General features: G+C 37.1%; 1 protein-coding gene across 2 annotated transcripts in view; it reads right to left on the bottom strand.

The window, feature by feature from the left end:
- Positions 1–15,802, bottom strand: part of Gpcpd1 (glycerophosphocholine phosphodiesterase 1) — a 56,032-nt gene that overhangs the window by 18,596 nt on the left and 21,634 nt on the right. For both annotated transcript variants that reach the window (XM_051183324.1, XM_051183325.1), the window contains exons 8-11: positions 7,653–7,893; positions 4,936–5,098; positions 4,517–4,649; positions 2,553–2,607 (exon numbers count right to left, since the gene is read on the bottom strand). In XM_051183324.1, coding sequence (XP_051039281.1) covers positions 2,553–2,607; positions 4,517–4,649; positions 4,936–5,098; positions 7,653–7,893 — 592 coding nt within the window. The remainder of the gene's footprint in view (positions 1–2,552; positions 2,608–4,516; positions 4,650–4,935; positions 5,099–7,652; positions 7,894–15,802) is intronic.

Below are 15,802 nucleotides of genomic sequence, written 5' to 3'. Positions count from 1 at the left end.
GCCATTGTTGTTCAATATTCAGGGACTGAATAACAAGAATGATATACATGTAAAGTTCTAGACAGATCTAAATTGATGAAAAAGAGGACAGGAACTGTAGTTAAGAAAATTCGTTTTAGCTAAGCACAGTGACACATGCCTTTAATTTCAGAACTCAGGAGGCAAAGGCAGGCAGAGCTGTGTGAGGTTTGAGGCCAGCCTGAGCTACAAAGCAAGTTCCAGGACAGCCAGGGCTGTTAAAACAGAGAAACCTTGTCTCAAAAAACACCAAAACCACAACAAAAGTGTATAGATACTATGTCTATGTGTATGCCTGTGCTCCACTTGCATGCCTGGTCCCAGGGGCCAGAAGAGGGCACTGCATATTTTGGAACTGGAGTTACAAACAGTTGTGGGTTGTCATGTAGAAGTTGGGAACTGAACCCAAGTTCTCTGAAAGAGAAGCTGGTGCTGTTAACCATTGAGCCATCTCTCCAGCCCCCTTCCTGTTGATTTCCAAAGCAGGAAACATAGCTAGTTTTATGGCTTTAAATAAGAAAATATCATACAGCTTCTGCAAGAAGAGCACAAACTATACCATTTCTTCATAGTTCTACCACTTGAAGTCATATCTTGCTAGTTAAAAAATGTTTTATTTTATACCATTATCCATTTGAAAGAAAATTTTACTAAGAGGTAAATGCTGCTTAATTAGCAACAATGAACTAAAACTAGTTCCAAACTATGAACTATGGTTCAGTATATCTTAGATTAGTATATCTTTCAACTACAAGGAAAAGCTATACACTAATTTTTTTTTTTTTGAGACAGGACCTCACTGTGTTATCCCTGTCTGGCCATGAACTTACAGAGATCCACTTGACCTTGACTCCCAAGTGCTGGAACTAAAGGTGTATGCTTCCATGCCTGACTCTCCAAATACTTTTAAATTCTAAAATAATTACTATAATCAATTTAAGATGACATAAATTACAAAATGCTATATACTACTAGGAAAAAAGAGGGGAAATGTTGTCAATTAAACCACAACTCAAGCAATTCAGAGAGGCTAAAACCTTAGGATAGTTATTAGCTCATCAAGTAATACACAGGGAATTACACTTACAAATAGGGCCAAAAGACATGGGTTTAGAATTCCAGCATAAGCAAGATAAGGTCAATATAGTCCAATGGTCTAGGACTTGCCTAAGTTCCTAGATTCAATCTGGAAAAAAACAATTAATTCACCTTTTTTTTTTGTTTGTTTGTTTGTTTTTCTTTCCTTTTTGGTTTTGTGAAGACAGGCTTATATAGCCTAGGCAAGCCTCAAATATATGGTATTCCTCTTGTCTCCACCACCAATTTTTTTTTTTTTGTTATTGTTGTTGTTTGATTTGCTTTTGGTTTTTTGGAGACAATGTCTTTCTATTTAGCTCTGGCTATCCTAGAACCCTCCAATTAAAAAAGAACCTCCTGCTTCTGCTTCCCAAGTGCTCGGATTAAAGACAAGTACCATTATGCCGGGCTTAAACTACTTTTTAAGGAACATGGAAGCCACTGAGAAAAACAATGGAAAGGAAAAGAAAGAGAAATGCCCTCTCATCCCGCACCCCAGTTAAGTCTACAGTCTGAGTCTCTATGGTCAGGTGGAAGACAGAAAATAAACTAACACTTTATAACTGGATAAAAGAAGAAACAGCATAATCAAGTTTACTTTTATTTCGAGAGTACAGAACAATTTATTTCAATATAGTATTTCACACATGTATTGATACTTTTTTTTTTTTTTTAAGTGTTATATACAGAGCCAGTCATTGGCACCAAGCCTTATGACCTAAGTTTAATCTCCGGGACTCACAAGTGAGAGGAAGGTGATGGGACAGAGATCCCACAAGTTGTCCTCTGTCCTCCACATGTATTCCATGACATGCAGACATGTGCCAGTGTCCCACCCCCAATAAATAATAAAATGCTATGAAGTGTTGCATAAAATCACTACCTTTTATAAGCATTATTTCTAAAGCAAAACCAGTCATTAGGAACGTTTTATCTCAGGAAAGGGTGGGAAGGGGGCATGGTGGCTTATAGTTATAAATGGCAACAATAGGGAAACAAGTGGGAATCACTAAAGTTCAAGGCCAGCCTGGGTGAGCTAAATCATACAATTTAGGCCAGCATCTGCTATTTTTGAGGCAGAAAGTGGTTAAAAGCTCTTATTGACTTGTTCTTTCAGAAGACTTGAGTTCAGTTCCCAGCACCCATAAGACGGCCCCAAAGGTTTGTAACTCCAGCTGTACAGGATCTGACACCTCCTTCTGGCCTCTGAGGATACCAGGAACACATTAAGTACACTTACACATAATTAGGCAAAACATTCATACACAAAATATTTTTTAAAGGCTGGTTATTAATCTGTTATTTAGATGTGTATCTTCACAGACCTGAGCAAACACCAAAAAATATTTTATATTTCAGAACAATAAGGAATAGCTTTCCTTTCATCAGTTAGTACAAACTGGAAGAGCTCCCTGTCACCACCTCAACAATCTAAAGTTTAAAGAAATGGTACTTACATGACTGGCAGCATTTCTTAAAGAAGCGATAGTATTTTCCTGTACTTTAGCCAGCCTAAAATAGAGAAGAAATGTAGTCATCAAATAGTAAAGAAAAGAAACACTGTAATAAGCCAAACTATATCACATATTCAACAGTGAAATCAGGACTTAACTTTTATGCTGAGGCTAATTTTGTTATACTCAAAATATGATAGTGAACAAATTTGGTTGGTACGTATATTCCCTTCATAAATATAAGCTCTATTACTTATAGTGATAGATGAATTTCACATCACAACACATACCTTCCCTGTACTTGGATTTTTTTTCTTGGAGATAAGTGAGGTGCTTAATAAAGGAAAGCAATCCTTTTCAAAGGCATGAAGAAACTGAGACAGAAGAAATTACTACTCCTTTATAATAAAGCCTCCAAATGTCTTCATACTGGCAAAACATGGGTAAGTGGGAATGACTGACACACCGAAGGTAGATTAAGAAAAAGAAGGAAAGATACTAGAGGGATAGCTCAATGAGAAAAGAGTATGTGCAGCTCAAGCATAAGGACTTGCATTCAGATTGCAGCAACCATGATGTTAGCAACCATGTTTAGGAGAGGAGGAAAAAAAAAAAAAAAAAAAAAAAAAGCAAGCCAGATATGACTGTAAATGCCTAAAATCCTAGTGTTGTTGTAGGCAGGTACAACAGAGTATTGCTGGGTTTTGCTAGCTTCCAGAGAGCTCCACATCCAGTGACCTGGTGTCAAAGGTGCAGAGTGACATCCTTATCCTACTGTAGCTCCCATACCTTATATACACTAGCACAGGGGCAAACATCACACACACACACACACACTCACACAGCACAGAGAGAGCGCTTATTAACATGGAACTTGAAAGGGCTTCTTACTTAAATGTAAGCTGACTTGGAGACCTATAAGATCATAATGATAACCACAAGACCCAAAGCAACCTCAGAATCACCCTTTAAAAAAAAATGTGGGTACTGCAGAGGTGGTTATGTGGTTAAGAGCATTTGCTACTATCCTAGAGGACCCAAGTTTCGCTCCTACTTACTACACACTGGATGGCTCACAACCTGTAACTCCAGCCCCTGGTGATCTGACATCCTCTAAATTCCATGAGGCTTGCACACACATGAAGGTGTGTATGCGTACGCATGCACATGCACACACACAAACAAAACATATACACACAAAAACAAAGCATGCACACAAAAACACCCAACTATATTATTTAAAGGTAGGATTAAATTTTATAGTAAAAAGCCTCTGACAATGAAGCACAACACTGACAGATTTACAAAACTAGAAGGGAAACACAACTTTATTAGGCTGGCATTTGTGTCTGATGAAGTCTAGACTGAATTTACTTATATACTTCCTTAGAACCACAGCTATGTAGATAAGAAAAAAGCACTAAGGGTAACCTTGACCAAGCCCTTCCACGGATGACGAAATTGAGGCCCAGAGAGAGCAGCCTGCAAGAACAACAATCAAAAGGCTGACAAGAAAGCCAAAAAAGCTTTCTCCATCAAAAGTTCCCTCCTGGCTCTCAATTTATTTATTTTTTTAAATTTTTGTTTTTGTTTTTTCCAAGGCAGGGTTTCTCTGTAGTTTTGGAGTCTGTTCTGGAACTCGATCTATAGACCAAGCTGGCCCAAAGTCACCAAGATCCACCTACTTCTGCCTCCCAAATGCTAAGATTAAAGGTGTGTGCCACCATACCTGGCTGGCTTTGAATTTTTAATGTCCTTTTCATTATGCATCCAGCACATCAAAAAGATTGAACATTATCTCAGGAAAGACTTGGTTTCTATTGACACAGAAATCCCTTTCTCTTATCACCACTTTCATTTAATTCTAAGGGTAATGAAAAGGCATTTTTAATATTTAGCAGGTAAATCCATTAACCTTACCAAGCATGGGCTACTGAATGGTAATCCCATCCAAATATGCAACTTACTGGGCAGTTGTTGTTGAGTTCCCTGCACCACGATGTCCAACATCCAGTGGTATTCTTGGCTTCCAATACTTGGAAAATGAAGACTGCATAGAACAACTGTATCCTGGTAATGGCTTGATGATGATAAAATCAACTTCATAGGAGAAAAGGGGGGGCATGATTAAAAAGGACCTCTATGAGCTAAGCAACATTTGAATAGAATCAACTTTGTCAATCTCCATCAAACAAGAAAAGATCCAGGCAAAACTGATTCAAAAAAATTCACTAAGTATGCTCCTTAAAAAGTGTTGCTGTTTTATTAATAATGAAAGTAAATTGTTTATTTGATCATCATTTGCAAATACTCAATTTGAACTAATGAAAATTTTTAGCACAATCTTAGGTTAGTTTAAGGGCCTATCTGCTTCTTCCAAACTTACCTCTGACTTTGCCTATAGTTTTTCTGGAATTTCTGCTCATGATGGGAAGAGTAAGGACTCCAGCACTCCTCCCACTTTCAGCAATGGTAGATGACAGGAGGCATGCTGTGCCCACGTGTCCAGGAAGAGCATCACCCTGAACTACATGCTCACTGAGATCTTCCTGGGGAGGGGGGAAACAAAAATGGAGTTCAAAATGTCCTGAATTTGTATTTATATTTTTATATTTTAAAAAAATTTTGTGTGTGTGTGTGTGGGGGGAGAAATGAGATTTAGCATGCAAATGCCAATGTATACATGTAGAGGTCAGAGGACAACTTGCAGAGTTGGGTTTTGTCTTCTATCATGTGAGTGCCAGGGATTGAACTCCAGTCATCAGGCTTAGCAGCAAGCACCCTTACCCACTGAGCCATGCTCTCACTGGCTCCAGTGAAAAAATTCTAAATCGATTTAGTTCTTTTGTTTTTCAAGACAGGGTTTCTCTGTAGCTTTGGAGCCTGTCCTGGAACTCAACTCTATAGACCAGGCTAGCCTAGAACTCACAGAGATCCATCTGCCTCGTCTTCTAGGTGCTGAGATTAAAGGTATGCACCATCACTGCCCAGCAACATTGTCAATTTTCATTCCCTCAAAACTTTAAAGTGAACTTGGAGTCTATGGAAGATAACTAATGAGAAAGAAATCTAAGACTAGATATTCCATTGGTATGGTACTTGCTTAGGTATTTATGAAGCCCTAGGTTTGATCCCCAACATTGGACAACACCAGACATCATGATACTCATTTATAATCTCAGCACCTGGGAAGAGGAAGCAGGAGGATCGTATCAGTTGAAGGTCATGTTCAACCTCATGGCAATTCAAGATAGCCTAAGCTACATGATACCCCACCTCAAAGGTAAATGTACACATGATATAGTCAAGAATGGTGACTGAGACATATCTGAAACCATCACATAGAAGGTCATGGTGGGGAGTATATTTGTAGTGAGATTTTAAGGTAGGCACTTAATTAAGTAATCAAAAAAAAAAACTCAACCAAAACTTCACACTGTATTTTTATAAATTTCCATCATCCTAAGTTTAGATCTATAATTTTCATATTAGATCTTATGTAATAAGAGGCAGTCAAAAAGACACAAAATATCTAATATTACCATCAAATTGAATATTTCAAAGATTACAAAACTTTTAATTATATGTAACAAGTTTTTCACTCAATATGTTTAAGTCTACCTTGAATTCTGTTGCTATCAACAAGCCATAGGTAGATATTACCACTGTCAAAGCATATTCTCATAAAATAGAAGTAAGCAAAGGTGCCAAAGGAACTAGAGGTTAAGGAACCAGTACATATAATTTACAGGACAGGCACACTGTATGATGACATTAGGGAACAAGCAAGGATTACTTGTGGGAAACAAATGAGCTAACAAAAGTGTCATTAGGTTAGGACCTTAGCATAGATTCTTCAAAACCTGTCATAAATTTTACTAGATTTTTAGATCAGCAAGATGGTGGAGCAGGGCTAAAGAGATGGCTCAGAGGTTAAGAGCACTTCCTGCTCTTCAAAAGGGTCCTGAGTTCAATTTCCAGCAAGAACATGGTGGCTCACAACCATCTGTAATGAGATTTGATGCACTTTTCTGGCCTGCAGGCATTAAAAAAAAAAAAAAAAAAAAGATGGCTGAGCAGGTAAAAGGCCATCTATGCAAAATTGATATCTTAATTGCTTTTCTATTGTTGTAATAATATACCATGACCTATAATAAAGCAACTTGGGGAGGGAAGAGTTTATTCTATTTTACAACTTAATAGTTCACCATCTAGGGAAGTCAAGGCAGGAATCAAGGCAAGAACTTAGAGGCAGAAACTGAGGCAGATACCATACAAAAGCACTGCTTACAAGTTTGCTCCTCACACCTTTCTTGGTTAGATTTCTTACACCTGCCCCAGGGGTGGTACAAAGGGCTGGACTCCCCACACCTACCATTAATCAAGAAAGTACCCTTAGATATGCCTACAGACCAATCTTATGAAGGCATTTTTGTTATTAGAATGCCTTCTTCCCAAATAATGTATCAAATTAACAAAAAACAAACAAACCAAAAAACCCAGTACATTTGGAAACCTTGGTTCAAACCCCAGACCTACATACATAAGGGACCAAATAGATAAGTGTCCTCTGACCTTTACACAAGTATGTGGGATGCACATCCCACCAATACATACAAACATCATGCATACACAAATACACAATAAAAACTTTTTATTAACTTGTTGCTAAACATACTAAGTTATAAAAAGATACATTTGAAGGTTATAAAAGATACATTTGAAGCTGAGGATGTAGCTCAGTTGAGAATGTTTGTCTAGCATCCCATTTGCAGCACTACAAAAACAGCATAGATGTCCATGTCTATAATTATGGTCACTCTTGACAACATACTGAGGTAGAGGCCAACATCAATGAGCTATAAAGGGCCTCATTAGGAGAAAAGGCAAACTTCCACCCTCTATATTCAACCCATGGAAAGTTCTTTGAAAGTTTTATATCTGTATTATTTAATATGCACAGACATCTTGCCCTGATTTAAAATATAATTCTACTGAAGCTGCTTATTCTACTCTACTAGGTTTTTCTAAGGAGCAAAGCCTAATTATATACAAAAATAAGTTTGTATCTGAATACTCTGTCTATTTAAAACAACTACTCACCTCAAAAAAGTCAAAGATTAGCTCCAGGTTATCTGGCTCCATTGTCTGTATGCTATACTCAGTCCAGCGATCAGGCTGTAAGCCATACCCACATTCTGGCTGTGAGTGCCTGCATTTGAACTCATTGTCACTTATTAAGGATATCTCCAGACTGTTGGACATTTTGTGAAGAATAGTGGGAGATACTTTATCATCATCATCTTCTTCTTCTTCCTCCAGACCCTCTAGTGTAAGCTTTACCCTGCAATGAGAAAAGAATGAAATCCAGTAAGAAGAAAAAAAAAAAAAATCACATAATGTATATAAATACAAATAACAAAAATAACATTAGACCATACTGCAGATTTATTTACTGTAATACCAATCATAGCTAGCTCTCAATTTCTTAACTTTCAGGAGATTTCAAAAGCACAAACTAAATCAAAATCTACTTGTGCATTTTTAAATGTACATTTAGAACTAGAAGTTTAAACTGAACACTGTTGTGGAATATTCCTTAACATTGTGTGAAGATATGTCATTGTGATTTGTTTAATAAAAAGCTAAACAGCCAATAGCTAGGCAGGATTTTCAGTGCAGAGAGAATGCTGGAAAGAAAGCAGAGATGGCATGAGGTGCAGAGCAAGCAGGATGGGCAGTTATGTAGATGAATAGAAATAGGTTAATTTAAGTTCTAAGAGCTAGCTAAAAACAGCCTAAGCTATCAGCTAATCTTCATAATTAATAAGAAATCTCCATGTGGTTATTTGGCAGGCAGGAAAGAAATGCCCACCTATAAAAGGCACCCAATATGGAGCCAAATATATCCACATAAGACCTGAAAAATCTTTGAAAAAGGTTCTAAACACACACACACACACACATACACACACAAATGCAGTCAAATGCAGCTTCCTAGTATCATGTCTCTCATACTAGCCGCAGTACAGAGACATGTCTCCTGGCAGCTCCCTGCATGCTTGAGCCACCAGTGGGCAATGAGCTAAGCCACATGGCATGTTTAAGGTTTTGCTAATGCAGACAGAAAAGGTTACAGATATACAATAAAGCAGGTTCAGACAGAAGAACAAAAACAAAAAACAAACACCAAAAAACCTCTAAATAGGAAACAGGTTACCAGTGTGTTTAACAATGTGTGTAGGCTTAAGGAAAAAAAAAAATGGGTATAAACAGAAAATAATAAATAATTTAAAAATAAAAATGTCTTTAAAAAGAATAAAATAGTGCACACACACACAAGCCATGAAAGGATGGAAAATACACAGGGTGTCTGGATCCTATATGATCTCTTGTTAACTTCACTTTTTTTGTTTGTTTTGCTTTTGTTTTTTCAAGACAAGGTTTGTCTGTGTAGCTTTGTAGACCAGGCTGGCCTCGAACTCCCAGAAAACCACCTGCCTCTGCCTCTGGAGTGCTTGGGATTAAAGGTGTGTGCCACTACTGCTGGCTTAATTTTGAATTTTTAAAATGTTAATGTACAAAAAAAAATAGCTACTGAGAGACAATGGATTATGTAACTGCTAAATAAAATCAACATATATATTTTTTAAATGTCTAAACTTCAAAAATGTGTTGCATTGGAGGAGAGGTTATGCTTTTGTTTCCACAAGAATTTATCTGGGTTCCCTCCAGATAAATAGAGATCAGATTTGAACAGGGGATAGCTCCTGAGTAGCCTGGCTACAGACATTGGGGAGGAAGCCAAAAAAGATTACAGGAAAGATGACATGTATGCCGATCCCTCTACATGGGAACAGCTGTGTGAAGAGATGAGATAAATTTTGTTGGCTACAGAGTCCTCAAGACTTATTATTACATACCACCCTTTCATAAGGCATGGATAGAGATTTATATTACAGTTTGATTATATAGTCCAAACAGATTTATAAAGTTGACAGATTCCTTTTACCTGCTCAAACATAAAACAAAACATCATCTTAAACTGATTTGTGCACACTGCACATTCCATACCATTCCTTCCATACTTGTGTTAATACATATATGTGTTACCTTTGAAAGTTTGTGTATTTTCAGAGCAATGGGACCAGACACCAATGAAAATGGGTAACCCAAGTGATCCAGTCTCTCAGAATGCCTCTGTCACAGTTTCCCCAGAGTTCTGCAAGCAGAACAGCTTCAAGGCTGCTGCCTGAGATGGTCCAGCCTCAAAGACTACTTCAGCCATGACTTCATATAAGCCTTGCAACAGATAATACAGCTAATTCACTGAGGACTTGACTGTTATTCCAATTTTCTCAGGGTCTCCTAAAGATGCCAGCACCCCCAGGACTATAGAAAGCAGTCTAAGAACACATGTCACACAAATCTCCAAGAGGTGAGGTGGGTGGCTCTTGGTCATTTGATGGGTTATAGATGTTTGTCATCATTTAGAGGGGTTGGTTACAAGTTATTGTTGGTCATGATCAGGAAAAAAGCTAAACAAAGGGGTTACAGTCAAGGATCTCTTTCTGAAGGGAATAAAAAGGCTATAGTATAGAAATAAGATAAAAGCGTAGACGGTCGTGTCTACTTTAAAATCACTAGTGTTGTTTTTTGTTTTGTTTTTTCCACTCTACTCTTTTGAAAGGCCAACCACCCAGTTCCCAAATAAACCACACATAGGCTTATTATTACTGATAAGTGCCTGGCCTTGGCTTGTTTCTAGCCAGCTTTTCTTAAATTATCCTTTCTAACTTTTGCCTCTTGGCTTTTACCTTTCTCTATTTCTACATATATATATTTTAAACCCTGTGGCTGCCTGTGTAGCTGGGTGACTGGCCCCTGGTCATTTCTCGTCTTTGTTTGTTCTTAGATCCTCTTTTGCTTCCCAAACCCTCTTTTTCTCCTTCTATTTATTCTCTCTGGCTGCCAGCTCTACCTATCCTTTCTCCTACCTTGCTACTGAATATTCAGCTCTTCATTAGGCCAATCAGGGATTTTAGACAAGTAAAACAACATAGCTTCATAGAGTTAAACAAATGCACTATAAAAGAATGCAACACATCTTTGCATCATTAAACAAATGTTCCACAACATAAAAATGGAACACATCTTAAGATAATATTCTACAACACACTAGTCTCAAGTATTTTACATTGGTATAAATTTTTGTTATACTGTATATATGTTTCTATTCTTCTTTAAGGTATTGGACCTATGTAGCTCATTTTAAAAGGTTATATAAAGCTATTTAGGATAATAAATACAGGCTAATAGTTATCTATGACTATCAAACTTATAGTCATGTTAGGTATATTTTCAAGGTCATATAGAGATATATTTTCGATAGATGGGTGATGTTCAAGCACTTCAAAGACCTACAGAACATGGCATTTTAAATGTTTTAATGACATAAGGCTTTTCTTTCTTTCTTTTTATTTTTTTATTTAATTTTATATAACAAAGTCCAATTAAATGAAAACAAACATTTATACACAATATTTGGGAATTTGGGCGTCGTTCTTTCCAAACTACTTCCTGCTGGTAAGGGGCGCTGGACATAAGGCTTTTCTTGACAAAGAGACATGTCTGCTCCTAGCAGCACCAATTTACTCCAAAAAAAGGATGATTGGCTATATGGAGTTTACTTTCTTTATGGAAAAGGATAGCCGTTTGGACTGCCCTTGCCTTGACTGTGACAGTATGCTGTCCAAACTGGACCAGCAAGACACAAAGAGTGACTGCTGAACTTGGCCCAAGCAGAGGAGGAGAGTACTTCAAAATTGTCTGCTTCACAGAAAAGCCTTTCAGTCATTTTAGGCCTGTAGCCTGAAGATGTATGCCCCAATGTTGCAGAGGAACCTTGGATGACTGTCCAGACATCCAGTTATTTCTCTTGTTTCTTTTAGTTTTGGAAGTTGCTTGCTCTGTACTTCCTGTTTACTAAGGTAATATTATATCCATCCTCTGGAGTCTTTGATGAAGATGAATACTAGATAGTCACAACTGCAGTTTTCCTTATGAAAGAAGGTACAGAGTTTTGAACTCATCAAGACAGAATTTTCTCCAAATATGCCCAAGTACAAATGGACTGGCCATTGTAAATGTAATTCTTACCTGATAATTGTCCTTACTGTGTATAGTTTTATTATGTTAGAATTAAAACCTTTCCTTTTCACTTAGACAAAAAAGGGGAAAATGTGGGATATTCCTTTACACTGTGTGAAGCTATATCACTGTGATTGGTTTAATAAAAAGCTAAATGGACAATAGCTAGGCAGGATTTTCAGAGTAGAGAGAGTGCTGGGAAGAAGGCAGAAACACCATATGAGGCAGAGCAAGCAAGATGGGCAGTACAGAGATGAGGTAGAGCCTCAGGGAAGCAGAGATGAATAGAAATGGGTTAATTTAAGTTATAAGAGCTAGCATGTAATAGTACATTATACACTCCCAGGATTCTCCAGAGGTTTAGGCAGGAAGATTGAGAGTTTGAAACCAGCCAAGAATACATAGGAAACTCCAAGCTAGCCTAGGCTACTTAGAAAGACCCTGCCTTAAAAACAATCCACAAAACCGTGTGTGTGTGTGTGTGTGTGTGTGTGTGTTGCTGTGGACAACTTGTAGAAGTTGGTTCTCTCCTCCTACTGTTGGATCCTGACTCAGCTCATCAAACTTTATCTGCTGAGCCTAGCCAGAATTTACTTTCTCTGTAGATTTATATGTTGAATCATGAAATGCTATCTTTTGGGAACTTCAAGCTAGCCTAGGCTATATATTGAGACCCTGCCTTAAAAACAATGCACAAAACCATGTATATATATGTGCACATATGTACATAATGATGTATACAGGGCAACTAGAATAATTTATTGAAGTAAATGATAATATATTATAATTGATGTAATAAAAAGTTTATAAGAGCTAGCTAAAGACAAGCATAAGCTATCAACCAAGCTTTCATAATTAATAAGAAGTCTCCATGTGGTTATTTTTGCAGGACAGAAACATCTGCCTATAGAATACTTGCCATGTTCCTCTCTACCACAGTAATAGTCCAGGTACCTAATAAAAAGTAACTGTTAAAGAAAAGTATTACAACAAACATCACTTTGTATATGCATAAATAGTTTGTTTTTTATTTTGCTCATTTGTTTTGAAACAGGGTCTTACATAGCCTGGTATTAGCTATGAAGCCCAGGCTAGCCACAAACTCAAAGTAATTATGCAATTTCAGGCTACCTAGTGTTAGGACTATAAGCATGAAACATGACTTGCAACTCTATGCATGGACATTATCTACATGTATATATTTTTATGAACCCACTTTTCTAATAAAACAAACCAGGACTCTGTAATAAGCCTCATAACAAGCAATGAACACAAAGACCAGTTACCCAAACCATAGTAGACTAATCCTAGTCTACTACTAAAGAGACGCAATGATTCACAGAAACTTTCAATGCCAAAAGGCACACTGTGGTCTGAACTATTTCTTCCATCAATTAATGGAGATTAATCAAATTAAACACGTAATTGTAGAAGGTAACAGACTACAAAAAATGTTTATTCTAGACTTGCTTTTGCATTCTAGATTTAAATGGAATCTGTTTTACAAATAATAGAACTTTATTAGTGTGGGCTGCTCTCTCTGTATAAGCCCTTGTACCAACCATGGTTGTCAGCCATATAATTGAGGTCTCCCTGATAGTTCAAACATGCAAACTACTCCATTAATAATCTTGTTCTGGTATTGCACTATAAACACTTCAGTAACTCAAAAAAAAAAAAAAAAAAAAAAAAGGTATCTCCTTTCAGAAGTAAACCCTAAGGAATGGTTCTGGACAACTATTAATCAGCCAGAGATACACCAGGAGAGACCAGAAATGTACAGAAATGAAAAGACAAGAGAAACATTTAAACAAGGGAGCAAGTCTAAAGGAAAGGGATCTATAATGGAACAAAAGATAAAGGATATCTTCAAACAGCTAGATAATGCTGTAATTCACTACAAAGATATTCCATGTATGAATGAGTCAAACAAAAAAAAGGACTGCATCTTTTAAAGCTTGGTACTACTGAGATGCATGTTCATTGCTATACTTAAAATTGCAAAAGCTATGCTAAGTTTTAAAATTACTAAGGCCATTACAGACAAATTTGTTTTCTAATCCATGATGGCAAAGTCTATCTTTAATATATCTGGGTGAAAAAGATGACCAGAACAGATACCTATTTCTAGGTATGCACATTCATTTCAACAGGAATCAAACCATTTAACTTGTAGAGTCCAATTGCATAGGGTTGTGAGAAAATATTTCAATTCAAGGCTAATATGCTAAGTAGCAATCTAAACCCTCAAAATGATTTATATATAAACAAGAATGGCATAAGACACAGTACTGATTTTCATTCAAATCAGACCCCCAACATTAATTACTTCTTAAGTGCAGCAGAGGAAAGGAGCCCTAGTAAGCCATCTAAAGTTTTGCTCTAGTGAGACAATTCATTCAACTGTGCAGAGTGGTGCATGTCTATAACCTAGGCACTAGAGGAGGCTGAAGTTCACGGCCTCTTTGGGCATACTATGACCAATCCCCACCTCCAAAAGAGTTTAACATATTTTCCCTTCTTTTAAAACAATCTGTAAACAACATAACAGACTACTTTTAAAAATGGAAGTTAAATGACTAGGCACACAAATTAAATTCTCTCTAATCACAACAGCTAATATATAGGGTTTAAAGTGCTACCTGTCATGGACTGCATGTCAACCATTGCTGCATTTTAACATTGCAGACCACACTTCTCCACACCTTTTTACTTTCATTTTTAATGATTCTATTAATGCCTTTCCCTTTGGGAAATTTTGTGTGGCTTTGGTAAATGATAAAAATGTGTACAACAAAAATAATTCTCTGGAAAAAAAAAATATCTGACACCTTGGAACTAAGAATCCCATTGTACCCTCCAAATGACACAAAGAACAAGAAAGTTAGAGATTAGACACACCTGATCCCAAGGTGTGTCTACAAGTCATATCCACAGCCTGAGACCATCAAGGGTAATTATTAAGTATAGAGAAATCAGAATAGTGTAGTATAATGGCAAAAGAGTAAGGCATCAGGATCTTCCCTTATGGGAGTGTAGCAGGGGAAAAGACCAATATATTAACACTAACACACAAAGGGGCACAATTATTGAATAGCTCAGTGCTTATACCTTCAAGAAATGTAAATTACTCTTAAATTGTAGTGGATTATCTGGTCCCAGAAGTCCTTTTCTCAAAGTCAAGCATTTGGATAAGGGTCCCCATTCCCTCAGGGGCTTGAAGAAAGTTCTACAGCTACAAAGAAAAGTTAACCCTCACCCCAAGAGGAACTTGTGGTTCTTCCATTAAGAAGATCAATGCTTGATTCCTCAACCTCTGATCTCCTGCCCCCTTTCTCACGTTTAATCCTATGTGCAACTCTACAGTATAAAAAGGTGTATTCTTTTTTCAATAATGCTGCTGGCACCCATCCCAAGTCATCCTCAGATCATGTCAGCAGCCCCCTCCAATGCTACACATCCTCTTTGGAACCTGAACACCCCACACACACCCCTGAAGCAGGTCTCTAGCAGTCACCCACTTGATCTTATCTGTGATTGGGATATGTATTATTACATATTTAGGTAATTAAAACAACTAAAGATTTATAGGGTATAATATTATGAATTATACTAAAAAGATAGTATCAAGGTCTCCAGTTACTGCAAATGGACATTTCTACTCAGGCTTGATATACCAGAAAAGCTTGCTTGTTAGATATCAAAACCTAGAGTTCTTGATTCCAAAATCTCATGATTAGACATCAAGATAGGCTTTATCTTAAGGAAGCCAGCTTATTCAGATTTATGTTCAATTTAACTATCTTTACAAGACTTTTCCATCTATCCCTAAAGCAGGGAGGGGAGGAAGAGGAAGGAAAGCAGCAGAATCTGGAGCTGGCAGGATATATGTTACCTTTCATTGTCAAAAAGTTTAAAATTCGTAAGAAAATTTGGGCTCTAAAGGCCATTTCTAACAATCGTTTTCTGTTTGTGCCATTTGCCTCTCACCACAAATCACTTGCTTTATTGATTTTAAAGCAATGCCCACAGTATAAAAGGTTAAATGACAGAAACTACAAAATACATGAGCCTAGAGACCACTTGTTTTTACAAAAACACTC

The sequence above is a fragment of the Phodopus roborovskii genome, unplaced genomic scaffold, assembly GCF_943737965.1.
Source record: "Phodopus roborovskii unplaced genomic scaffold, PHOROB, whole genome shotgun sequence".
Taxonomy (NCBI): Eukaryota; Metazoa; Chordata; class Mammalia; order Rodentia; family Cricetidae; genus Phodopus; species Phodopus roborovskii.
The sequence above is the reverse complement of the archived record's forward strand: the minus strand, read 5'-3'. Positions and strand labels throughout refer to the sequence as shown.